Source organism: Coturnix japonica, chromosome 5 (genome assembly GCF_054131305.1).
Source record: "Coturnix japonica strain WE chromosome 5, WE-NBRP24, whole genome shotgun sequence".
Classification (NCBI taxonomy): Eukaryota; Metazoa; Chordata; class Aves; order Galliformes; family Phasianidae; genus Coturnix; species Coturnix japonica.
The window spans coordinates 21,673,710-21,699,031 of record NC_140667.1 but is presented as its reverse complement, the minus strand read 5'-3'; the positions used below and the strand labels follow the sequence as shown (position 1 = coordinate 21,699,031).

At 41.8% G+C, this 25,322-nt stretch overlaps 2 protein-coding genes across 7 annotated transcripts in view; both read right to left on the bottom strand.

The window, feature by feature from the left end:
• ALKBH3 (alkB homolog 3, alpha-ketoglutarate dependent dioxygenase) lies at positions 1 to 16,319 on the bottom strand. 5 transcript variants are annotated; one of them, XM_085550236.1, is made up of 9 exons: positions 16,231 to 16,319; positions 15,981 to 16,093; positions 15,121 to 15,155; positions 14,060 to 14,107; positions 12,939 to 13,047; positions 11,850 to 11,991; positions 8,426 to 8,635; positions 1,972 to 2,070; positions 1 to 1,532 (listed from the first exon to the last, which is right to left on the bottom strand). In XM_085550236.1, exons 4-9 carry the CDS (start codon positions 14,091 to 14,093, stop codon positions 1,440 to 1,442), a joined length of 687 nt encoding a protein of 228 aa, XP_085406362.1. In that variant the 5' UTR covers positions 14,094 to 14,107; positions 15,121 to 15,155; positions 15,981 to 16,093; positions 16,231 to 16,319; the 3' UTR covers positions 1 to 1,439. The 5 variants fall into 5 exon arrangements, with proteins under 5 accessions (XP_085406362.1, XP_015719979.2, XP_015719980.2 ...); XM_015864493.2 differs by having other exon boundaries at positions 11,850 to 11,936; XM_015864494.2 differs by having other exon boundaries at positions 11,850 to 11,938; positions 12,944 to 13,047.
• Positions 16,320 to 16,533: 214 nt separating this feature from the next.
• The window catches only part of HSD17B12 (hydroxysteroid 17-beta dehydrogenase 12), a 70,151-nt gene continuing 61,362 nt past the window's right edge, over positions 16,534 to 25,322 (bottom strand). For both annotated transcript variants that reach the window (XM_015864491.2, XM_085550235.1), the window contains exons 9-11: positions 23,456 to 23,521; positions 18,582 to 18,731; positions 16,534 to 18,384 (exon numbers count right to left, since the gene is read on the bottom strand). In XM_015864491.2, the coding sequence (XP_015719977.2) occupies positions 18,280 to 18,384; positions 18,582 to 18,731; positions 23,456 to 23,521 (321 nt within the window). In that variant the 3' untranslated portion in view covers positions 16,534 to 18,279. The remainder of the gene's footprint in view (positions 18,385 to 18,581; positions 18,732 to 23,455; positions 23,522 to 25,322) is intronic.

The following is a 25,322-nucleotide window of genomic DNA, read 5'->3' as shown; positions in this document are numbered from 1 at the left end:
TTCTCTTGTAAACCATTTTATTTTGGGGGTAAACCTTCTTTCTTCTCACAGCTCAGAGCAAATAAACTAAACCACAATTTGCTAACATTATAAATCGAAGCTGAGAAAGTAAGAGAGAAACTGTTTTTCCTCAGCACAGCTCTGCCATCAGTTACACACCAGGGCTTCACTGAATTCAAACCAGTTGCCACTTCCATTGGCTGAAGTTTGGGGATTTAAAGGTTCCCAGCAGCCTCCACCTCCTACTCGCTCTAGCAGCATGACTACAGGTAACACAGTGTGAACAAATTTAGCTTGTCTGAGCTGACAGATGCTAAAATGTTACCTTGTCAAAATACCTGGAAAAGTCTGCAGAGCAACTTGGTTAAGGGAAAACACTCTGTAAGAACTGCCAAAACTGGGCATTCATATGGTGGTAATAAAGTATCATTTACCCAAACAAAATATACATTAAAGGAAACAGTCGCATGCTTCAAAGCTCACTCTCAGGAGGTGCATCAAAGAGCCTGGAACTTAGATTCAAATTGAAAGAATTATCATCAAATTGAAGATATATTTCCAAAAACGTATTTCTGTAGGAACTGGGATGAAAGAGGAGACATTATTAGATAACAAAGCAAGTTTTCTAATAATGTTCATTCCTTTTAGAAGAATAAACTAGATCTAAAGCCATAAGGTAATTTAGATAAAGAAGTTGTTAACAAATTTGCCTGATACACATGGAATTAAAGAGCTCAACAGCCTGTCCTGGAGGCTCAACACTTTAACATATGGGCATAACTGAGTATTGACAACCCGACCACTCCTGTCAAATAACAAATTTAAACTGCAGAAAATGTTGGCTAAGAGAAGACAGACATCTTCCTAACACCAACTTACTCTCGCACCAAAGAGGTTTTCTAATGTGTTACACAGCATTGAGTATTTACCCATGCTTGGATCCTACTCGAAACAGAACGCAAAGACAGCCCAAACCAATGCTCTAGTTCAGTACAGTGGGTTTCATTCAGCTGCAGGAAGAACCATACACACACTGTACCTGGCCTAACAGCAAGGTAAGCAATCACCAGCTTACTAGTTCCTAACAACAGGTAGGCCAGTTAAATTCCAGTATGGCAATCCAGAGCCAGTTCTGAGCTGCTGACAGCTCTGCTCAGTACCTCACAGAGCTTCCATGTTCTTTTAAGAATAGTCTTTTTTTTTTTTTTTTTTGCAAACCAAGTGTATGATTTAATATTCACCCGAATAAAAATACCACCACTTCTGAAAAGAAACAGCACAGCTTGCGTAACAGGTAACTTCTGATTGTCAAGGATCTTCATGACATCAGTTCTCTTCCCCATCAGACTTTTCTCAGAACTCCTTCCTGTAAGGCTTCTTTTGAATCTGAGGCTCTCGAACTCCTGTGGTTTACGTTCAACGATGCCCAAAGTGTCTTTTCACTTCCAAACTCGATCAGGTTCTGGATAAATGATCCTAAAGGTCAAGTTTATCCGTGCGTCTCTGGAATGGTACTCCTTGGGTACTCGATGCTGTGAGCAGCATGATGGAAAAACAAACAAAACAAACAAACATCCATGAGCTTGTGCATCTAAAACGGAGGTATAATCAATGTAAAGAATTGTAATACTGCAGATTACTCTGGGCTTGTTAAACTAAACTGCCTAAAATTCTTCCTTTATCTTCTAAGTTCCTAAATTGATTTTACTCTTTCAGCTGCAGGCTGCAACTTTCACTGAGGAACTGCAATGAACACCTACATGTGAGACAGTTCTTACTATCACTTAGCAGCTGAATAAAAACCCGTAACTTTTGGGGGGTGCTTTGATGTTCCGAAGTAATATTAGCACATACTGAAATATTTGTTCCAGTAGAAAACATATATTCCATATCTTTACGGGAGTGCCTTGCACGTATTTAGAGAACTGCACTATAAGTAAAGCGCAATAAGGAGTGCCAATGAATTCTTACCTGCCAGTCCTCCTGGGTAGCTCCTTCCATCATCAGCAGAGTCCCGTGATCAAGTGGGATTCTTAGCTTCTCTACATAAGTATAGTCTCCATTCTCTTCCTAAAAAGAAACAGTGGACACTGATGTAGGCAAGCACATTTGGCAGAAAACCAGACATCCATAGCAGAGCTTAAAAAACAGGGACATGGGAGGAAGAAAGGAAGCTTCTACAGGATCAGGAAGTCTAACTAAACTTCTCTGCAACCATATTTCATAGAGAGTTCAGGAGCCGAGCATTTTAAGGATGAAAGAAGCTGTATTACATCTTGCTGTCTGTAAAGCACAGATCAAGTTCAACAACCGCTTCCTACATCCAGTGCAAAATCCTGGAGAGAGGCTGCGACTCTTCTGGAGACATCCATATGGATTAAGTGGTTCTGTGTGGAAGCATTTTGCAATCGTAATGGCGATCCGAATGGTTAACTACTTCATCAAAAATGAACACCTTCCTTCTATTATGAATCGGTCCTGTTTCAGATTCCAGATGGTACTTGTTGGTACAGTGCTATCTGCTAGATAAAGAATTCTTCCCAATATAAAAAATATTCTTCCTATAGTAGTTGATACAACAAGTTCCCTTAAAACTTCATTATCATTAAGCAAAAGAGATAGCTAAACTAGAAGACATGCATCAATTGTGAGATTTCTACTGAGCTCCCAAATGACATACAACAATTTTAAGCATGAACTATAACTAAACACAGCAGCACCTCAACCTTGATCTGACACACACAACATCATTCAGAAGAGGAACTCCTCATTTCCAATTTTGCATCAGACCAACGCAGTGCCACTGGCGCATTGCTCAGGGAAGCCAATTACACTAACACACTTATCTTAGTCAGTAATCACAGTCACATCCTCATGAAACCACACTGCGCCTGACACCAACTGTATCCATCCCAGAATGCCACACGGGCAGGTACAACACTCCATGTACTCTTCTAATATTTTCTGCTATTAGCCTTCAACAGGTGCAAAATTTGCTACAAAACTTATGCAACTTCTATTCGGCATCTTGCCTGCTTACCACTGACACTTTAATTACTTCATCTGTATTAAAGTGCCGAGTAGGAGAAACACTATTTTTCCCCCAATACAGAATCCAAGTACATAGTTGGCACATTACAGATGTCTGCTGCCAATTTAGAAAGCTGCTTAGGAAGAGTAGAAAGCAACTCTCTGAAATAAGGAATTCAGAGGTTTCAGGTAGAAAATTGCTTTCAAAATACAGGGAGGAGGAGGGGAAAATTTGTGCACTAATGCATCTCTGGAAGCAGAAACATGGGCTTTTTTTTTCCAAACAGATCATCAAATCTGTTTTTTCTTCATGCAAAAAAAAAAAAAAAAACAAAACCCAAAACAAACCAGCCTTGGTCAGGGTAAACTCAAATCCCAGTAACAAAAGCAAGCTTTCTGTTCATGCCTAGGACTGTTAGGCTCAGTGTGACAGAACGTGGTTATTCACTCCTTCTGGTGCAAGGGGCAGTACTGGCTGGCAGCTCCACATTCGTGCATTGCCTGGTGATACCTGAGGCTGTTCCTCAGTTAGTTACACTCATTCAACCTCTGACATCAGGAAGTGCTGAGAGCACTGAGAACCACTTGTAGTAATTTCTTTTCCAGAAGGACAGTGGCCATTTGCAAAGTATATTTTCAAGCATGTAGAATTATTCGGCATTTATCTCGCTCTATTAGAAGTAATGCACAATGTCATTTTTTCCCCCCCTTAAACGTCAGGGGAAACAAGAAGACAATTTCAAGAACAGATATAAACACGACTGCTGATGAAAAGCAGTGAAATACCATTGCATGGCTGCTTTCTTGTTTCACGGGGTTGTGCCATTTCACTTTGTGGAAGGACAAAAGTGGAATTATTTTTAACGTCTCTTTCCTGCTGATGATAATTAAAATTAATCTTTTAAGACAAATGATTCAAGAGAAAACATTCTTTTGGCTTAGAAAAACCAATATGTAAAAGCAGCACTTACAAAATCAAAAAGCTAAGATAGAGAAAAGATCTGGAAGCCAGAGTGCTGGCTCCTGGACTCCTGCTTTACCTATTACCTCAAGCATGAGAATTATCCTTACAGACTTTGAATCTTATATATTTTGGATTCCCATCCCTCTTTTCCAGCTTCCTCCTCTACCACCAGCTGTGGAAGCACCATTTGAATCTCCACAACAAACTGGGCTCATCTATGAGGGCTGCTCTGAAAGTAATGCCTCCCTTATTATTATGTTGGCCCACAATGTCAGAAGCAAAGGTTGGTGGTGTGGCAGCAGAGGTTGAACTTTCACACCAATAATCCATTACATTTTGGTGCCATGTGACAGATGGCAGCAGAGGGGCAGCCTGACATGGAAGTGCATATGAAGCCAAGGTATGCCACTGAATTCCTCCTTGTTGAAAACATGGCACCCACAGGCACTCATTGATGTTTGCTGAATGCAAAGCAGTGTTGTTATGCTTTTTGTATCTGTTGCAGTTCCCATGGAAATAAACAGAAGGCATTACGTTCAGAGTGATCAACCATTTTGCATTTTTGCCTGTTTCTTCTTGCCACTTTGATGACATCCTCAGTGCAGCTCTTTTAGGGATTCAGTGAGAATGAGTATCAGCATTATTGCTGTTTCCTCAAGTAATCCCCCTGCCCTCCTACACAGGACTATCTTTAAACTCCTTCTGCTGACCTCGCTTTCTGCAATTGCGGCAGCCTGAAGTAATTGCCTCTTCCTCTCTACTTGTCTATAGCTGCTCATGCCTTGCCAATACCAGCAGAGAAAGCCACCTCCTCTACAGCTGCTGTTGCCCACAAGTCTCCTTCCTGCCAATCCACCCATCCTGATCCAAGCCTTGGTTTCTACTGTGCTCCATATACTCCTGTGTCAGTCTTCAATGAGGGCCATGAGGACACCAAGGGTTATTTTTCTGCTGTTTACTAGGAGTGCTAACTTCCATTGGAACAGCTACGCAAGGACAGCAGGACCTTGTCTTAGCGTTTCACGTGAAGGACAGACCCACACGAAAGCTGGTCACAAGAATGCCACAAACACCCTGTTGTTAACCTGACATGCACAGAACTCCCTCCCATGCCCAGCACCCACCAGCTGCCATGGTTACCAAGGACCAAAGCCAGCAGTGACTTGGCCCAGGCCTCTGTGCCCTCAGCTGTGGGCACACGGGGCTGCTGCAGCATCACGTAATGCCCTTCACCCTTCAGCTGAAACCTCTCACACTTTCCAGAAATACCAAATCGTGTACCCTGGTGCTGCCTGAATTGAACAGTGATGAGCAATAATTAGATGGTCCAAATGGACAGAAAGGGCTTCATTTTAGAGAAAGAATGCTTGAAAACTCCAGTGGGTAAAGATAAACAGTTTCTGGCGTCGCGTTAATTTCTATGAAAAGTCCCTGTAGCAACTCTAGTGAGAGATTTGCTTCCAAAAAGCAGATGGGACTTTTTCCTTGTACATGTGTTGGGCTGAAATCTGAGTAGGAATTATCTTCTACTTACCCAGAAGGGAGGCAATGCAGATACAGGCAGGCTCTGCATGCCTCTCTGCACTCCTTCCCCACCTCCCCACCTATTACACGGTGAGCACTTACTCATCCAGTACAACAGTCACCAAATAGGAAAAAAAACAGAGGACTGGACCTTTCCTTAGCCTCGCTCTGGAATAATTTTCCAGCAGAAAACAATACCACCTGCAGCTAAATAGTTTCACCCTTCCTCCCACACCACCTCAAAGGACATAGAGATTTCCCTTTTTGGCAGTTTCAGAGTGGTCTATGTAAATCCCATCAAATCTCTACAGAGCACATGTAAAAATCTCAAACACGCAATAACAGCAAATACAAAACAACCATCCTCAAACAAATGCTGACATGACTTGTCTTTGCCATAGGTGACTAAGGAAAATAGGTTTTTATTCTCTAATAGTCCATCAGTGTTTCAAGATGAAGTATGCTCATACAGATGCACTCTATTACAAAACAAAGTCTCCAAAGGCCCTGCTCTGGTGTTCCCCGATGGCAGTACAAGGTGTTACTGACTTCTGGTACATGCTGTTGTGTACTTCTGGTACACAATCACACACAGGCAATTGCTTTACTTTTTTTCCAGCATCACTTACCACAGCAAGATTCTACCACAGTACTTCTCACCCTGTATTTTCATGATGTCTTCCATCTCAGAATACTTAAAAGCACATACCTGAACAGAGAGAAGCGATGGCCTCTGAAACAGTAAGGTCAGCAGTAGTAGAATGCTGGCCTTTAAAGAAGTTTAACATGGGGACAAAAAGGAATTGCTTTCCTCTTTTCCACCCCAGAGGAGATTGCCCCCAGAACTTCTTATGTACAAATAATTGCAGATTTCAAGCCACATAAGAGCCTGAAATGCCTGCACCACTGCTAGTGTAGATTCACCCTTCCCTAGACTACATTGCTCCTCATGTAATTTGCTTTTGAATGAAGTAATGATCAAGCTTCAAATGTCTGCAATCAACTTTAACTTTCTCTTAATGAAAGTGAGAATGCTACGTTACAATAGAGCATGAAAATTACTTCTTTGCTGGTACAGCCTGAAAGGTTGTAATTTCCGTCAGAGACTCCAGCAACTCCCACTTGGCAGAGCACCTCGTGCCATAGGATGCTCAGAAAATTGCAGGCTTTTGGAACGCACAAAGAATACGTAGGGTGACATATAATTTCAGTAAAATTCCCTTAGGCACAGGATATACAGCTAATAGCAACGTGTTCAAACGTCACTCTGCACGTGGGGACCTCACTTTAGAAATAGGTACGCCTATTGCAAAAGGAAAACTTCATAGATAAGAAGACTGAGCTAGTCAGAAAGAGGAGATCAGAGACACTAAAGAAAAAAATAATGAGAAGACCTGATGGATACATATGTGGAAAATGATCCAGCTCAGGAAGAAAAAAGGAAAAAGCCACAAACTACAGACCAAAGAAGCTGGCCAATTATGAATGGCATAGATTGAATTCCCCCTTTACTCAGAGTGGATGTCTTTTGAAAAAATAGAAAATGAAACAAATAGATGTCTTGCCTAAGAACTGCTCCCAGTTTTTAAGCAGAAATTGCAGAGTCTATGCTGAAATCTAGGTGGCATAGACTGTGATCCTTTGAAAGGGTATACATGCAATCTAGAAACGAACTCAAGCACCATTTACAGCTTCCCAGAAGAACTAATTTGCCAGCTGACATTTTGTTACCATCGCAGCATTCAAGACACTTCCTCATGCTATGCCCAGTGATACAATGCACTGGTTATGTGATCTCATGCTCAAGTACCACTGGATTAAAGTCCTTTCACACAATAAGGGATCCACAGACTAAAGAACTGGTGAAAAATACAAATTATTTAGTTTTCCAATTGAAATTCTGATCCATTCCATTCACAGTTGGGTGACCCATGACAGGCAGATTTCAGTACCTCACTGCAGTTTTCTTACACACTGATAAACTCCACCTCTGCTTTCTGAACCAGTTTATTCAGAATTAATAATGACATAAGTAGTCAGCAAACTTCTTCCCTAAGATCCAAAGTGCTTTTCCGACTATATATGCATATGTTTAAAGAATAATAATTATTCTAACCAAAGCTCATCACAAGCATTCCGCCTTGTAACAGAAGACATGCAGAAAAGACATCTGAAGCAAGATACCCTAAAGTAAGGCTCAGGTTCTCAACAAAGGAATGTGTGATTCCTTTACTTCAATCAACTTGCATTGCAGAATTGGAGTGTGAAGCTGGCCCGTAACATGGCATTTTATCTAGGAAAAGTATTCTCTACAGAATCAGCAACAAACCCCTGAGAGGATGTTCCACACATGCTTCCTATCCTAGTAATGACCCCTGTTTATTCTCTGAAGTGTGATACCAGAGTTTGGTATCTTAGGGGAAAGAAATGAGCAGTTCCTTCCTGCTGTTCACTGTCTCCCAGTCTGAACATACACAGGTCAGAATGCAAACAATGCAAAGGGGATTTTTACTTAGAACAGTGGTCAGAACTACTCTGCATCCCATGCATACTATGAATTACACAATGCTTACAGGAGTTTAACAAAATGGTATCAAATCTATGGTTCATTTACACAGTGAAAGCATCCTTCTAACATTACCGATGACAAGGAATGGGAAAGGACCTGCTTATGGCAAAACAATACCTAGGCTGCAATTACACTGCTGTGTGTCATTTCGGAGGCATTCCATCCCCAAATTGAACACGTCACACTCCATGTGATGGACTTTTTGCTTCCTACACTTATTGCACAGAACTTTATGAATGCATTTTCACTGATTACTAACATTACTAAATGTGTCTAGTTATTGAACTATATAAACAGAGGGAAGGTATTGAAGATATGACACTGCTGAGTGCACTCACAGCGGAGGGTTTCTTCCTCATCTCAAAGGTCCGGGTGGCACCAAAGCTGAGCGAGGCAATGACGGGATTTTTTCCCAGCGATGGCTCATCATCACTGTGCCAGTCCACGCTATCCTTCTCATTTCGGTACAGGTTGCAGAGAAGGGAGTTGAAGGTATGGCCGGTGAACTCCTCTATGTGCTCCTTTAGCATGGTCAGCACAGGATGCCACTGCAATTGGCACAGGAGGTGTAAGATAAATACAAAGAAAGCAGGTCAGCAAACAACGGCATTAGACACAAGAGGAAAACTGTTCTTGGATAAGAAACAAAACACACTGCACTTTTACCACAATAAACTTGAAGCTGAACAAATGCCTCTGCAAAAATCTCACTGAAATTTTAGCAAAGCTGAGGAATGAGCTTTCTGCAAAACATGCTTCTGTCACCTACGACTCAATACTGTATCACCTCTTAAAAATGTGAGGCCAGTCTGCTTTTTGTACTGATGTTTGCAGCCGCCTCAATTAACTGGAAGGTGAGAAAGTCAAAAGAGTAAAACTTGTTTAATCTGACCACGAGCAAACAGTATCAGCTCTGAACTAAAACAAAAGCTATACACGCTCTCCCACACATACCTCTCTTTGTAAATTTCCTGTCCAAGTCAGAATGGTTTAACGCATGGGTCTGACAGCATCTGACTGACTTAACCACTGCTAGGAAAAAGTTGGACTTGGTGACTAAATGACACACTCAGCTCCCCGCAGCTGACACAGATCCAGAGCCAACAGTTGCCCAAACACTGGCACGGCACAGCCCTCTGTTCCCAGGTCTATTGGCACAGCTTGCTGAGCCCAGCTCATCTTCTCTTGGGGTTTTGACTTCAGCATTGTATCTTTTTGGTGGTTCACAAAATGAGTATCACAGGTCCTGAATTTCAGCCTTTCCTTTGCTGATATCTTACTGTGCCCATAGCCTATGGCAGCTATGCACATTCCATTACAACTCAGTCCAGTGAATCATTACTCAATGTTATAAACTTACATCATGGCTTTCATCTGTCAGAGTGCTTTTAAGCACGATATAAGCTAAAAGAAAAAAAGGCTCAAAGCAATGTAGGCCAGAATCTTTGTCCATTACATAAGCAGATCAAGAGAGGACAAAGAACTGACTCCAACCCCCTGAGTGAACACTGGAAGGAGGAAGAACAGGCAGCAGGAATTAATTCCCAGCACCAACCTCAAATAATCAGGTCTGCACCACCTTCCTTCCATGCTCCCCTGCATTTTCGGGGGTTTAACCTATTGGCTACACTGCAGGAACCTTCAATATGTCATCTTTCTGTTTGGGGTTTTTCTAGCTAAGTCACCCCTTCAGTGACTAAGCAACCTATGAATAATTAACTATACTTGAACATAGCTTGTAGCTATGAGATACATAGGGAAATCAGTAGCAGATGCCAAAAATGCTACAGCTTGTACTTGGTTGGGTTGCCTGAAGGAAAACCGCTGGATCTCAAGAACTGCAGTATGCAGTAAACATGCAATGCAATGACAGAACAACACACTGAGAATTACTGAAAGCACTTTTCAGAGACCCACCACACTGGATTCCTTCGACTCCTATCACAAAAGCAGTACGGGTGAAAATGTTATATAGTTAATTTTACAGTTCAGTGGAAACTTCACTATAAACCAGCAGCAATGGAAGTCATGTTATTACGAAACATTACTGCTTCTCTAAATACACCTCTACTTATAAAGAATTGTTCCCCAAATACCAAAATTCACTAGCACTAGCACTGCATCATACTTAGCTGTGCTGGCATCATGCTCTGTCTTAACAAGCAAAAAAGGGGGGGCACAAAACTAATTACTCCTATGGATCAAAAGATCAAGGCAGTTAACTGGCTTTGGCCAAGCTGCACATCAAATTACATTTGCTTTCACTCAGGATATTTCTGTGATATAAATGCTATTCTGCAGCTAAGGGCAGTGCTCTTCACACTGTCCACAGCTTCTTCAGGCTGCAGGACCTCCCACCTATGAAGCAGAGTGACCACATGCAGTCTACACACATATGTGTCTGTGGGCAGTTCTCATAGACAGTTTCCAGACAGCGGTAGGGTTGGTTGCCAGCTAAGTAAATTTGCTGGTGCACGTCACTTTCCTTTTCCCAGTAAAAAAGAGAAGGATCTGGGGGATAAAAGACTAGGTCAGTATGTGTGACTTATTTGGTCCTTACATCTCCAAGATAAAAAATCAAATCAGAGTTCCAATGGTGTTAATTCTCAGCTTCAGATAAACTAGACTGAATCAGTGAACTTCAGGGCACACGGTTTCTATCCAACCTCTAAGCAGCAACAGCTTCCACAACAGGCAACTCTGAACTAGATTTAAATCATTAGCGTACAACAGAATGATTCTGTGGGTGCACTTCAAAGCCCTAAAGCCATTCTGCTTCTACAAGAGTCCAATTAAAATAATATTCAGTGATTAAGCACAAAAAAAAAAAAAAAGCCTATTTTCTCACCACAGATTCCACAGGCTTCCAACTATGGAATTTCTGAGACTAGAAAAATCTTTAGAACTCATCTTGTTAAGTAACACTTTCCTGCCCTCTAACTGAGCTTTGCAGGGGAAGTGTTCCCCCCAGCAGCAGTTCTGTGACTCAGGATACTGTTTGCACACCATACAACCTTCAAAAGTCACAATTTATGGTTCAGAACACAGCACACTACTGTCTCAGAATTGTGAAGCAAAGCAATACTAAGAAATAAGCCAATAGGACAACATGCTGGAAGCCAGCGAGAGAAACTGAACAGGAACAAAACATCAACACTTCACTTGGAAGGTTTCTGACCATTCCAAAATAGCATGGGAAATTATGTGAAACAATCTGAAGCTGCTGAGCAGGCACATGATGTGCTGAATTTCATAACGCTCACACAGGAATCAACAACATGCCTAAATTCTCATTTCAGCTGTATTGAAGTGTTTCTAAGTGCAAATATTTCAGCAGTTGATATTCTCACATCTGGACACTGAAAAACTCAGTGTGATTGCATATGCTGTAAGCTCAGTATGACCACATACACCGCAGTCTCTGACATTACGATGCATACAGTAAGTCACACCGAACAGTTAAGAGTTCTGTCCAAAGCTACATAGCAACCCAAACCCCAAACTTGGAATTAAACCAGAGAAACAATTTTCTTCTCCCCAACTTTTAGCCACTACATCATGCTTCTCTCAACCAGTCCACTCACAACACTTCTTTCACACAGCTGTCCACATTCCACTGCAGCCTGATGCTGATCACAAAAGAAATTCCAATAGATGTTCCAGATAAAAAGAAGATAGAAGGGACTGTTTGACCCTCAATCTCCACAAAGTGTTCTTCATTTCCCAGACAACAGCAAAAGGAAACTGTGTGCATATACATACATGTGGGTTTGGCTGCATTGTTATCCTGGAGTAAGTGTAGGGAAGTTCTCCATACCAGGAGGTAAGCCGTGGCTCCTCAAAAGATCCCTCTGAAAGAAGAAAAAACAGGAAGGCATTTCTCAGCCTTTTCTCAATCAACGGGCTTGAAAATAGAAAATAGAAAGGTACAATTCTGCCACAGAAACTTCATTAAAAAGGAATGACTGTCCACTCCCCTCAGGTTTAAAAGCCGCCTCATAATGAACGGAAGAGAAGGAGTATTACTCAAGAGCAGGACTTGTGCTACAGTTTTGATCCCATGCAAAAAGGATCATCTGGCAAAAATCTTGGAACCACAACTATTTTCTCATCCCTATGCCAGACAGGGCAACAACTGGACAAATTAAAGATAAAATTACCCTGAAACTTCAGTTATAATCACAGGCTGCTTTGGATTCTCCCAGTCCTAGTACCCAATACACTGGCCTCAGCTGCAATGTACAGCCATGGGGAAGCATGAAGTGGAAAGTACTGCAGCACTGGGATTTTACAGAATCAGGAGGCAGCAAAGCTGGACAAGATGTCACGTTTTTGTTAAATATACATGCATTCCTTGGTATAATACAAACACCACCAGTTATTTTATATTCTTTTAAATCCACTCCTGACTAAACAGGGAGATCTAGATAGAACAGGTGCCCCTTAGTGAACAAATCCAGAATAGCAGACTCTTACTCACCAGGTACTGCTACCAAAAGTCAAAGACAAGGGAAAGTAAATGTGCCCTGCTGAGTGAGAGTGGCAAAAATATTCTTGGTGACAGAACACAATGAATGCAGGTTTTACATCATCAGTGGGAGATGGTAAGAAGGAACGGAGATGGAAAAAAAAAGAACAGGAAAAAGAGCTGGAGACAGCACAGAAAGGAAAATCCTTCAGGGTTTTAAGATAGAAAGGTACCTTTACTTTCTATGCAGCAGCGCGCTTCAGGTACACACCAAAGAACTGGAAGACAATGTGGAAAGGCAATATATAACATGAAAAACAGGCAGAGTGTGGGTTTTGGTGCAGAAATGACATGGAGATGACCTGAAAAGTCAAGCTACACACCTTACCCTGCCTGGTGTGAGTTCTCTGACCCCAGGGTATGTCTTGGAGGAGCTGTTCAAACATCCAGTCTGCCTGTTCTGAGTCAATGAAGCCAGGAACCAAATGAATCCTAAAGGAAGAACACATAGAAAAGAACAAAGGAATAAAGGTTTCTATATATGCTCTGATAAAATATTCTAAATTATAGGATTCCCAAAGAAGGTAAGAATGCCTATAATGCAAGCACAGAAATCAGCAAGAGCTCCTGATGGATCTTCCTTTAACCAAATATATCTCATTGTTTTTCAGACCTAAAAAACATGATGACAATAAGCCACGAATCCCACAGACAGCCGTATGCTGAGCAAAGAACAGTGTTCTTATCACACTCGATAAATTAGATATCTTCAATTATGGTACTACCATCAACACAGATAGTAATTCCCCTTTATTCACCATGTCCATGGCACATAGAATACAACAGCCCTTTATCACTACTGTCACTCTATCTTGCAAGCAGAAGAGCGTGAGAGCATTTAACCTCCCCTGTTCTTACACTTACATGTATTTTGACTGTACTAACAGCAGAATGCAAAATCTCTGGCTACTGTGGCTGCAGATGAGTGCTGCTTATAAGGGGTTAACTCTTATGAACATGCATCGCTTCAGAGACACCACAATAAGACAGGCAAAAGATGTTAAAAAGAGATATAAAAGTCTAATTATTGACTTCTGATAAATGTTTGTGATCCAACAACAGTGTAGGAAAATATAAACTCCAGTGACAGAATAAAGGTACTGGCTGTGTACCATTTATCTGTGCCCCTGCTGACATACAGTACCAACCCAAATTTGCAGCAGTAGCTTTGGAACATGAAACAAACAAACACGTTTCAGCCAAGAGCACTAGATGCAGCACATTAGAGGTGCATTCTTCTCTTCACTGCTGTTCAGAACTGTGCAAGTGTCTGCTGCTTGATAAGCAAATCACCTCCAGAAGTGCTCTGAGCAGATGATGCACAGAAGGGCAACGTGCGCCTCCTACAGCCAGAACTATGCAGAGACCAGATTGCAGAGAGCTGCCTTAAAACCATTCAACAAAAGGCACAGAACAGGTTTCCAAAGGCGTGTTCTTCACTTACCTAGAAACACCGGTTGGCCCTGTGCTGATCTCATACACCCCGGGCTTGCTGAGGGTATAGAAAAGAAAGAGCCATCAGACCTACCAACAAGAGATCTCACAGCAAACAGCACAGACCTAACTGCTGTAAGTCTGAGCTAGGAAAGCCTTCTTCAAAAGACAGCAAGAAGGTTTGTGTTACATCAGGAAGCAAAAGTGTTCTGAAGGGGTGGTCAGCTTGAGGCAGCACAGGATGCTGCAGAAACAAATGAGTTTCTGAGTGCTTCCTGTCCCCCACCTCCTACTCTTGCCCAGGCTCAATACACAGTTTTAGGGCTCTAGTGGTAAGTAAATGAGGGATCCAACTAGGAAATGAAAGGAGACACCAACAGGACTATACTCTGACCATGATCCTTATAGTTATGGCTACACCAAGAGCATAAATCCAACTGTAGATGCAAAGACAGATCAATCAGAAGACAGATACCATCATCCTGACAATAGCAAAGCATTCATCTGTCTACAAGAAGCGGAGAAACCAACCCACGTGTAGGGGAATAACATTTTAACCACTGGAACAGGGAGTAGAGCAATTCTTTCCTCTGTTACAGGCTGTGTTACTGTGAAGTATTACTTACTCTCAAATGAGCTGCTTGTTTCTCCCACTACCTCATTCTTCTCCTAAGCTAGCTCCATATTTTATATCCCTTTTTGCCTAAAACATCCCAGGAGTTAATCACTGTCCAGCACTGCTCCTCCAATATAGTTTACACTGGGAGTTTTCTAGGAGAACGCACGCTGTTAACTAAAGCAGACATGTTTGTGGTTCTCTCATTCACGGATCCCCTACTGTTTCATTCTATACCAAAGCTGTAGTAGCTACTAAGACAGATGTGAATTCTCTTAACTGTTGACTCTGGACAACAAGGTTCATGTTTTATATTGAAATTTCTTTCAAAGGCATGGACATTATAAGAGGAATGGACGTTATAAGAGGAAAAGGAACACTTTTTTAGCAGAGTCACCCTGTTGAGCAGGGCAGAAAAGCCACAGGAAGGGCAGTTAAGTCCACTGCATACTCACTCTATCACACCTGCCTCTGGAACTCTGCGTTCCACCTGAAAGGTAATCAGACAACACAGGATGAGTACCAAATGTTCAAGTACCTGACACACCTCAGCCAAACAAAGCTCACTGCCACCTCTGGTGACTCTAGATAGGTGAACACTGTGCCGCCAATGAGAAAAACACACCATTGGACAGCTGCTAAGCTGCAATATACCTCCCCCCTCTAGAACCCTCATGTGCAGCCAACCCTCCAGATTTTAACACCCAAATGCCCCTTTTAAAGGACATCCATTAATAAGTTATTTGGATTACCGCAATACTGAATTACAGTTTTAAATAAATCTTAGCCTTACATTCAGAAGTAAAACTACATAGCGAGGAGAGGAGAAATAAACAAATCTCAGCCGTAGTCAAAGACCAAAACATCAGACAGATCAGAAGTCAGCAGCTTAAAAGTCACTGTGGGACGGCTGTTCTTAAAGGCCAGTCGTTTAATCCAGCCTAGATGAGCTTTCTGTCTGCCCTGAGCTTCTCCTCCCTGAGCTCAGCACTGACACAAGGTGGTACTGACAGCGAGCAAGCAGCACACAGCACTACGGAGGTACCAGGGCTCAGCCTGAAGAAAGAGAACCCTCCCAGTGCACCTCCAAGCCTTGAGAGCCAAGATGACTTAATAATATCTTTGCCTAGACTGAAGCCAAATGGACGGGCCGTACAGTTTCGAACTCAGTTTGGTAAACGCCTCCAAAAGTTCAGCTCAGCTCAGGTTTTCATCTCAAACGTGAGACCACAACCTCAAAGCCCGCAGTTTTTCAGTTCATTAATGAAAGTTTCAGAAAGCTTTGACATTCTGCTAGAAACCGCCTCGCTTTTACCTCCGATGGCTTTTCAAAGACAAACTGCTCCTGGGAGCGGAGCTGATCTCTCCTCCCCCACGCCTGCCCGCCGCTTGCAGGGGAACGGCTGCCGGCCTCGGGCGCCTTCGGTGCTACAGCAAAGGGTAAAACAAACCACGTCAAACTACACTCCACCGCAGGGAAAGCGCGGCGCTTCATGTCGCAGCCGCTTACGGATCCCGTAATGAAGGAAGAAGTGAACCCTACCCCAGCCGCCCCCCCGCCTTGCCTGCCAGCCGCCCCGCCGAACCGCCGGCCCAGCCGCCCTGCACTCGGGCTCGCCGCCGCCTCTCCGCCATGGCGCTGCCGGCCCCACGCGGCCCCTCCCCGGGCTCCTCCCCGAGCCGTTCCTGGGCCGGGAGCTAAACCGCATGGCCGAGCTCCTGTCGCCCTCTGGTGGCTGCAGCGGAGCCTGCAGGGATGCGTCTCGGCACGGCGGGGCCGGCCGGGGATATAACCGAGTATCTCAAGCTAAGGACTCACCGTGCTGCTTCAGTGATGCATCTTAAGAAGGAAAGCGACACGCCAAAGATTCAGAGTGAATGCCATTTTATTTGTTTGACCAAGTGAAAACGCACACGGATCAGTTAGTGCAATGATTCCACGTCACCTCCAGGCTTACAGAAATGGTACCACCAACCTCTCCATCCCAAAAAAGTAGTAATGAAGAAAACTATGGGATAGGATCTTCAGCTCAGATCTGATCAGCACCATTGCATCGGTATTTGGATTCTTCTCACTGTATAGGAATGTCAGCTCCAAAAATTGTGTCTCAGTGCAACACTTCAAAACCAGAGCTTGGAACTGCTCCTCAGGGACCAAAAACAACCTGCAGCCAATCAGCACAGAAAACACTGGTACCACTTGCCATTTAATCTGGCTTGGAAGTTCAGGTACACTTCACACTTACAGAAAGGAATGTTAGCAAACACATCTTCAGAGGTCAGGTAATAGACAACAGCAGTGCAGGCTTCTCATGTACTCTGACCCATCTCGGAGCTGGATAACTTCTGTAGCACAGATCAGTTACATTAAAAACAAAAAAAGTTCTACCTGTAAGGAAGTTTATTGGTTCTCATTTGTAAGTCAGGATTCACATTCTGAATGGCCTCACCAAAAGACAGGCTGACATACTACAGAAAGAATGCATCCATCAGTGCTAAAGGAGAGTAACTCATTTCAAGCTCTGCATTTAAAGCGCCAGTAGTCTTTTACATAGCAACCAGCAAGTAACATGTAACTCGTGGCATTTATCCACACTGTGTTATCATCCTCCATTACAAACAGCAGGCACTGAACCTTTAAGAATGTTACAAATTGAAGTTATGTACAACTGAAGAGCTGACTTCAAATTAAAGAAGCAAGAATTTAAATTCTTATTGAAATATTGTTTTATGTACATACCTATAGATGAGCAGTTACACTTATTGGGGATGGGGTATTTTTTTGGCCCACTTCCCTCAAATTCACAACCAAAAGTCACACTCAACCCCTGAATGTACATAAATGACTGCTCAGGTTTTGGTGCAAGAACCCATTTCAATACAGTACCAACCCATGAGCAGACTTCTGAAACCATCAGGTTAAGGACCATTTTGTGATCATCCTTCCCAATAAGCGATCCTTTCTAAGTTACCCAGACCATGCAAACACAGAATTCTGAAGTGGAGGTACTCCTGTTTTACAGGGAGATGACTTTGACATAGCCTGAGTCTGTCCCTCCCTGCCCATGGTGTCCCACAGTTCCCCTGACTGGGTCATGCAGCAGGGGAGCACTTGCTGGCTGGCTGACAATGCTGAATCCTTGCAAGTATCCTTAACCTGAGCTGGGAAAAGCTACACGCTGAATAGAACCAAGTTTCCTTTTCAAACAAATATACTCCCTTCCCACACCTCCCTACCTTTCTAGGAACATGTCAGAGAACTACTATTGTTCTGCCCATCACCCGCAATCATAAGACACTGATGTGATAGATGCTATAAAACCAAGCTGTTCTTCAGCAGTGCAGTGTCTGATCGAGTCCATTTAAGTATTCCTTAAAGCACAGTGTAATTTTAGTCCAAAACACTTCCCAACTCAACAAAAACCTATAAGCAAATAAAGCCTATTACGAAACCAGTATTAGAAGTCAAGAATTTGTCTGTATCCTCTAAACGATACCGTTTTGTTTATTAGAAAGCACACTTACAACTGCAGTTGTTCAAGACATTAGGTCTACAAGGTGCAGGCATGGAACCTGCACGAGTTCCAGGTTTCTGAGCTCCAGCTGCCTGCTATTTATTTCTCCTTCAACTTCTTCAAAAAACGAGCCCGTATTTGTTTGTTTGAGTTCATGACTAAACTCTTGGTGGCAGGGGCAGGTAGAACAGACATGATCCAACCCTAGAAATCAAAAGAGAAAAGCCTCAGTTTTTACAGTCTGTACTTGGCTAAATCAAACTGTTACCAGCACATGTAAACATTACGGAATTATGATTAAAAGTTAAATAAAAACCAATTTTGTTCTTTATGACTCAAAGCTGCTCTTCTATCAGGCAGGTAGAACATACCAGATCCTTGTGCCTCCCAAGGTAACTTACCATGATGGCGTGGGGCAGACACCCGTTGGTCTGGGACTGCAGGCCTACTGTGCCTATGGCAGCTCTCACGTACGTTTCAGGACTGGGCTTACTGAAGGTTGGCTTGCGGATTTTGGACAGTTTTGTTGCCACGTAAAATGGGAGAACACTCTGCAAGTAGGAAAGATCACAACAGGCACAGAACACTTCCAAATTAACTTACAGATTCAATAAGGAGCCAAAACCCTTAGCAACCAGGTAATCCACATACTGAATTTTGAAACGCACTACTCTTCTTTTTAATTCTGATTACAACATCTCGGTGCACAGCACTAACATTTTTAATCAGCTGTCCTGTGACACACTTCATAATGGGCCCACAAGCCATGCTTTTGCTTTTTGCATGCATGCTTTCAACTGCTCAACCTAGGCCTCTGAAGTAGTTAGAATGCCACAGACTGTATAGGAATTCAACCACCACAAAGAGGAAGCATGACTACGCCAGCAGCTTAAAGAACGTGCACCTCTCTCTACAAATGGGACTGAGAATACAGATAACACACTGAAAGACTGCACATTCAAATGGAGAGAAAAACTTGGATACCTGAATTTCAGAAGTGTAAGCAGTCACCACTAACTTCAAAGTCACCAAAAGCTTCGATAAGAAAGCTACTCAGCCTGTGTGGTGGTTTTACCTATTGAGGTAGCTAAGCTCCACCACAGTGTTTTCTCATCTCACATCCTTGAAGAAAGATTCGGAGAAAAAGGGCACAGGAGTTGAGGTAAGGACAAGATCGCTGACCAATTACCATTATGAACTGAATAAATTCTATCTAGGGAGATAGCCAATAATTTAATGCTTATTACTAACAGACTAGGGCAGTGAAAGCTATAAGCAAACTAAAGACACCTCCCTCCCACTCATCCTCTTCTACTCCTCCATGTGCCACACATGGAGATCTGCTCCACATAGTGCCTATGGGCTGCAGGGAGGCAGCCGGCACCACTGTGGGCCTCTCCTGGGCTGCAGGGAACAGCTGCTCTGCACCTGGAGCACCTCCTGCCCTTCAGCAATGACTTCAGTTCCTGAAGGGCTGTTTTTCTTCATTTTCTAACTCCTCCATCCCAGCTGCTGTTGCTTAGCTCTTCCTTTCTTAAATCTGCTCTCCCAGAGGCACAACAAAAATTGCTCATGGCTCAGCTCTGGCCAGCAGCTTGTTCCTTTTGGAGCCGGATGGAGCTGGCTCTTAACTCACACGGGGCAGCTTCTGTGCTCTGCTCACAGCAGCCACCCTTGCAGCCCAATCCCCACCACCACTACTAAAACATTGGCGCATGAACGGATGGAGCCTGACACTGTAACAGCACACGTGTCTAGTTTAAACTTTGTCCACTTTTTGTTACATTTCTAAATTCAATCTATTATCTATCTATCAAAACCAGCCAGCCCTCAGAATGGTATTCAACATCATATGGATACAACAAGAATGACTTCAGGTCCTGAGCAGAAGTTTCTAGTTATGCTACAAGGACATGAAGAAACAAGAAATCACAATAGCTTGTTTACACAGTTCTATTTCACTTTTCTTTTAAAGAGAAAGACCTGAATTTCCACATGTTTCCCCAGCAGCATCTGACACTTTAATACAGTGAATATGGTTGAAGAAAGGTAGTAGAAGTTCTCACTGTTCCACTTCTGCTGTGCATAGTAAACAAGTTTAGATGGAAAATGCTGACATCAGAAGGAATTTAAAGAGTTGTTAGTAAAATACAGGATGTTAAAGAACCAAGCAGTGTGTTCAGACACTCAAAGAAAGCCTGCAGAAACTGTGGAGATTTTTCCAATTGATGATCAGAAGTCCTTGCAGTCCCTTCCCATTCCTTTTCATCTGATTTCTGCTACAGTTCCATACCCCTCCCACACAGATGTAAACAATCACAGAATTAATCCTTCCATACGGTGAGTCCAGCTGGAAGCACAATTCTGAAATTAAAAGCACTATATTTCTGAAGGTCAGAGAGATGAACTTCAAACAGTCCAAAGTGAGTGCAGTTTTCCTAATGGCTCCAAGGAGATATGTCAGCTAATCTTCACAGGAACGCACTTGTAATATTCATTAGTGGTTCATAGTAGCTTAGGAATGAGAAGAGAAGGACACAGACTGCAATAAAATTAGCATAACAAATGGAAGCTGTGACAGCTATTGGTCATCAAGTCGGCCTAATCCAGAAAGGCAAAGCACTGCCTACATTTAGAGACAAAAACCAATGTTATCTGGAATTCAGCATCCTTACCCAACAAGTGAGTTACAGCTTACCAACACCCATTGAGTTTTCTGAAGGAAAAACCTATCTGTTGATACAGAAAACCAGATTTAATCTTCATTTCTGTTAATAATGTAAGGAACTGAAAATATTTTCGTAGCTTTTCCATATCCAAAGCTAGAAAGTATCTCCTCCCCCTACTCTGCATGTTCATACCATGTTTAACACCTTTAGAATAGCATGTCCTATTGCAGTTTTTTTGCTTGTCTTTTTTTTCCCCTTCATCTTTTCAGTGGGCATAGTTATTCTGTAATACGCTGAGTCATAAACGAGGAGCACATGCTCCTTCATTTTCCTCTTAAAGCAACAACACTACTTAGAAAAAATACTGGGAGGATGATTCCACCTTGTTACAAACACAGATAGGTATAGCACATCTCAAAGGTACAACACTTCCTTCTCTCCCAAGCACCAATACTCTCACGCTGAGATAACTATCAGCACGTTTATACTTGAGAAGGCAGCAGAAGATGCAGATCAGACACCCTAACTTAACAAAAGACTTTCCTAAATGAAACACAGTATCTGAATCAAACTCCTAGAAGCTGCTCTGGAAGGCTATTCAAGGATAGACGTATCTTCCACAAAAAACATTTATGTTGCCAGAGCTTGTTTCAACACGTCTGTAAGTAGCAGGTACCCTCAGTAGCAGAAAAAAAACACAGATCTCATGGAAGGGTGTGAGGGGGAGATCATAACCAGCTTGACTGTCACAGAAGCTGTGCGCTGTTAAGTGTATTTAAGCAGGAAAGAAACGCTATCAGATGACTTATTGATCTTATTAATGTAGAAAAGAGAATCAGTATGCTTTATTAGGAGAACGAGGTGTTTTCAAAACAAAGAGCTAACTGATGTTTGTATATATATATATATATATATATATAATATAGCAGACTCAGCTGAATGTCCTGATCCAGGTTGAGGGCAGTGAGCTCTAGAATTAGACAAGCCAGGACCTGCTATCATTTGATGAAAAAATACCAGGAGGTGCTGCATCTTATCTTAGATTTTAGGTGACTGAGCAAGAGAGGATTAACAAAAGGCATCTTCCCAACTCCAGAATCAAAGACAAATACAACAAGAATCCCAGAAACATGCTCTTTGTTAATATCTCAAAGCAGCGTCTAAACCTGGTTAAGTCTAAGTCTGGAAGATAGCTAAGAACATCACCCATCCCCATCAGGCTTTTTATGCATCCTCTTTTGATGAGTGAAAATTGGTTTGGCTGAAGGAACATCCCCATGTGCCACTGCAGCACCAAGCACTCTGAAAAGTTACGTCATAACTTGTTAGCCACAAAATACTTATGCTATCTTACCTGACCTCAAGAAGTTCCATAACAACAGTGGTTAAGATGCTCCTGGGAACCATTTTTTTGCCAGCTTTCTCTCTCCCCTTTGCTAACAGGCCCCAAAATAAACAGCACCCTCTAAGGTGTTTGATATAGGTTTAAATAGGGCTGACATTGAATGGTCAGAGACCAATGGGAATAGCTCACCCAGTAACTTTCTTTCTTAACAGTCTAACACAATCCTCTCAGGAATGGGATAGGACATTTCCTAGTTATGAGTTCTTTTCAATAAATACAGTTGAAAGGAAAGAAAAAAAATAATCCTGCAAGTCAAATAGTAACATAGCCTTGAGTTTTAAAACCTTATGTTTTAATACCAACAAGAGCTGCACTCCCAGACTGCAGAAATTAGACAAACATCTTTGTTCCTTACTCCTCACCGTGCCCCTGGAGTCGGGTGGCTTTGAAAATCACTGGGAAGCAAAGACAAAGGAATGGATGCAGACTAATACTGCTCATATGAACCCTAACTGAATATTAAAAGATTCACAATTGTCTTTGCAGCACAGGTAAGATCTTACACTACTTGTATCAAGGCTGACCATTGCTCTTGAGAGCAACAGATGTAATTAGTAATGAAGAACTCAGCAGCTGTGATCCATAAACCAAGTCTGGACTGTGAAGCACTTGGGAAGCAAACACTAATATAGGTTCAAAATCCCTATAAAGCTGAGAACACAAAACTTACTAGAAACATAGAAATCAAATACTGCAGAAAACCTACATCAGCCTATTACGTACAGGGAGTCTAAGGTTGATGTTCTTGTTACTATGCTTATACTAGCAATTGGTTCACTGACACTGTAGAGAAGGGATTGCTGCTGTTTTCGTCCTTTCAGTAGTAACTTATTCAGTACCTGTATGAAAGCAGTTCAAAGGTAGATTCCAGAAAATTAAGCTGTATAGGTGTATTTTAAAGAGTAATACACAGTTTTCTGGAATGCACTGTACTTAAAAATGTGATTACCAACTTTAGGTAAAACATGTATATATACATTTGTATATATATACACACATACATATACCTACATATATATATACATTTGTTATTTCCAGATGCATTGTTTCAGGTAACTTAAGAAAACCACTAATAGGATCAAAGGAAATCCTCATCCCTAATCTGTGTCATGTTCATGAATAAAAGAATATGCTGATTTCCTTTTGTTTCCAAGACACCAATGTTGCTGTGGTAACCACACTTACATGAGAAGCTACTCACCTGCACAATGATGCCCTTGGTCTTGTATTCTGCATGGAGGCCTCGAGAGAAGTAATCCACAAAAGCCTACAGAGAAAAGAGAAATATACAGCATGCTATGCATTAATATGGAAGCTGTCGTTTGGAGCTTTATGTAAGCATATTTGATTTACTATTTATAGCTCCTGTTTTCAAAGTGAAAAACCGCTGGCTTTCAAAGAAACTTTGCAGATTACAGCAACGCCGTCTAAACAGAAACATCATGCTTACAAAGCATTTTTACAGACATGAGACTATCTAACCAAACAAAACCCTTTTTAATTTACAAAGAAGATGAACTAGATTTGTTACATAAAGTCCAGTTAAAAAAGGAAAATAATACTGAGTTCACATTATTCATTGTGTGTGTCATCTCCTAAGACTTCTTTTAAAATGAGCAATTTAAATTTCTCCTATGCGTGGTTTTTAAAACGTGTTTTAAAACGCCACCTTTTGCCTTATAATATTTAAGAATACTAAGAACATTCTATGATGATATTTTTTCCAAGTCTCAAAGTCCACTACCATAAATTATCTTCCAAACTCCTGGAAGTTTTGGAATTTCCAAGACCAATCATTTAAAGAAAGAAGCAAAAGGGCTAAAAAGAGATAATGTGAGCCTGCTGTCACATCCGATACACCACCTCCATAAATGGAGGCCCACACTCTCTCTCCTCCCTTACCACTTAGTCCAAGATGCACACCTCACACCTCAACACAAAAGTACTGACCTAATAGTCCAAGGCTACTCAGTAGCTCAAAGCAGAGCAGATTCCCTCATCCTTCCTTCTAAACCATCTTCTCTCCCCCAGTCAAAAGAAACCAAATACTTTCTTCTGCTATTATTTCTTGTTTTAGAAAAATGATACAGCTCAATAGGATAAACAGTGCCCTCAACCGAAGGAGCTCAACTATTATACCCTTAACTGAAACAAAAAATAAATACAAAACAAACCAGGTCAAGTTTTTAAGAACCACAGAACCACTACGGGTGGAAAAGAAGAAACAGCTCTAGAAAAAAAAGGCTATTAAAAATAGCAGTATTTGCTTTAGACCAGTGCCAATACAAGCAGCAAAGCTCTAATACTGCACCTACTTCACAATCTTCTTTTGCTGACCATGTCATTAGTGGATTACCACAAGTTGTACCTGAAACCAGTGCTTAAAGTTTGCAGTGTCCACTGTTTTCCCTATTAAGATCATCCTACTGAACTCAGCCAACGCACAAAGCAAAGAAACACTCCCACACTGCTGGACTACTTCTATACTTTACTAAGTATATAAAAGATCTGAAAGAAAAATAGATTTTGCCGTGTAGCCGATATGTTTTTTTATTCTTCAAGTTGCATGTACCAGCTAGAAGTAGGCTCATTAAAGCAAATAAGCTTATCTTCTGCACAACTGTTCTTTCTCTTTTCCCCACCAGTGTAAGTTCTTAATGAAAGACAATACTCAACATCAAGTCTCTGAAAATCAGACCTACCAGCAAAGATTAGAGTGAGCTAGCAATGCTACTCCAGCAATACAAGGAACTTGTATATATGAGCAAATAGTTTGGTGCAGCCCCTGAACATTATTGTCAGATGTATGTGTGATAACTGCACAGCAGATTGTATCAATAATCTATTACAAACAAACAAGCAAGCTAAGTTCTGTTAATCACAAAGTGCTTTGATAATTCAGAGTTCTAGCTGCTTCCACGTGACAGTCCTGAAATCAGTTACTGCTTCAAATATGGAGAGCCCACATAAAGAGTGTCATCTCTACCACTCAGTGTGAGCTTAGCAATAAAGGAAACACTTGTTTTACATGAGAAGGAACAAGCAACTTCCAGTTTCCAAATAAACAC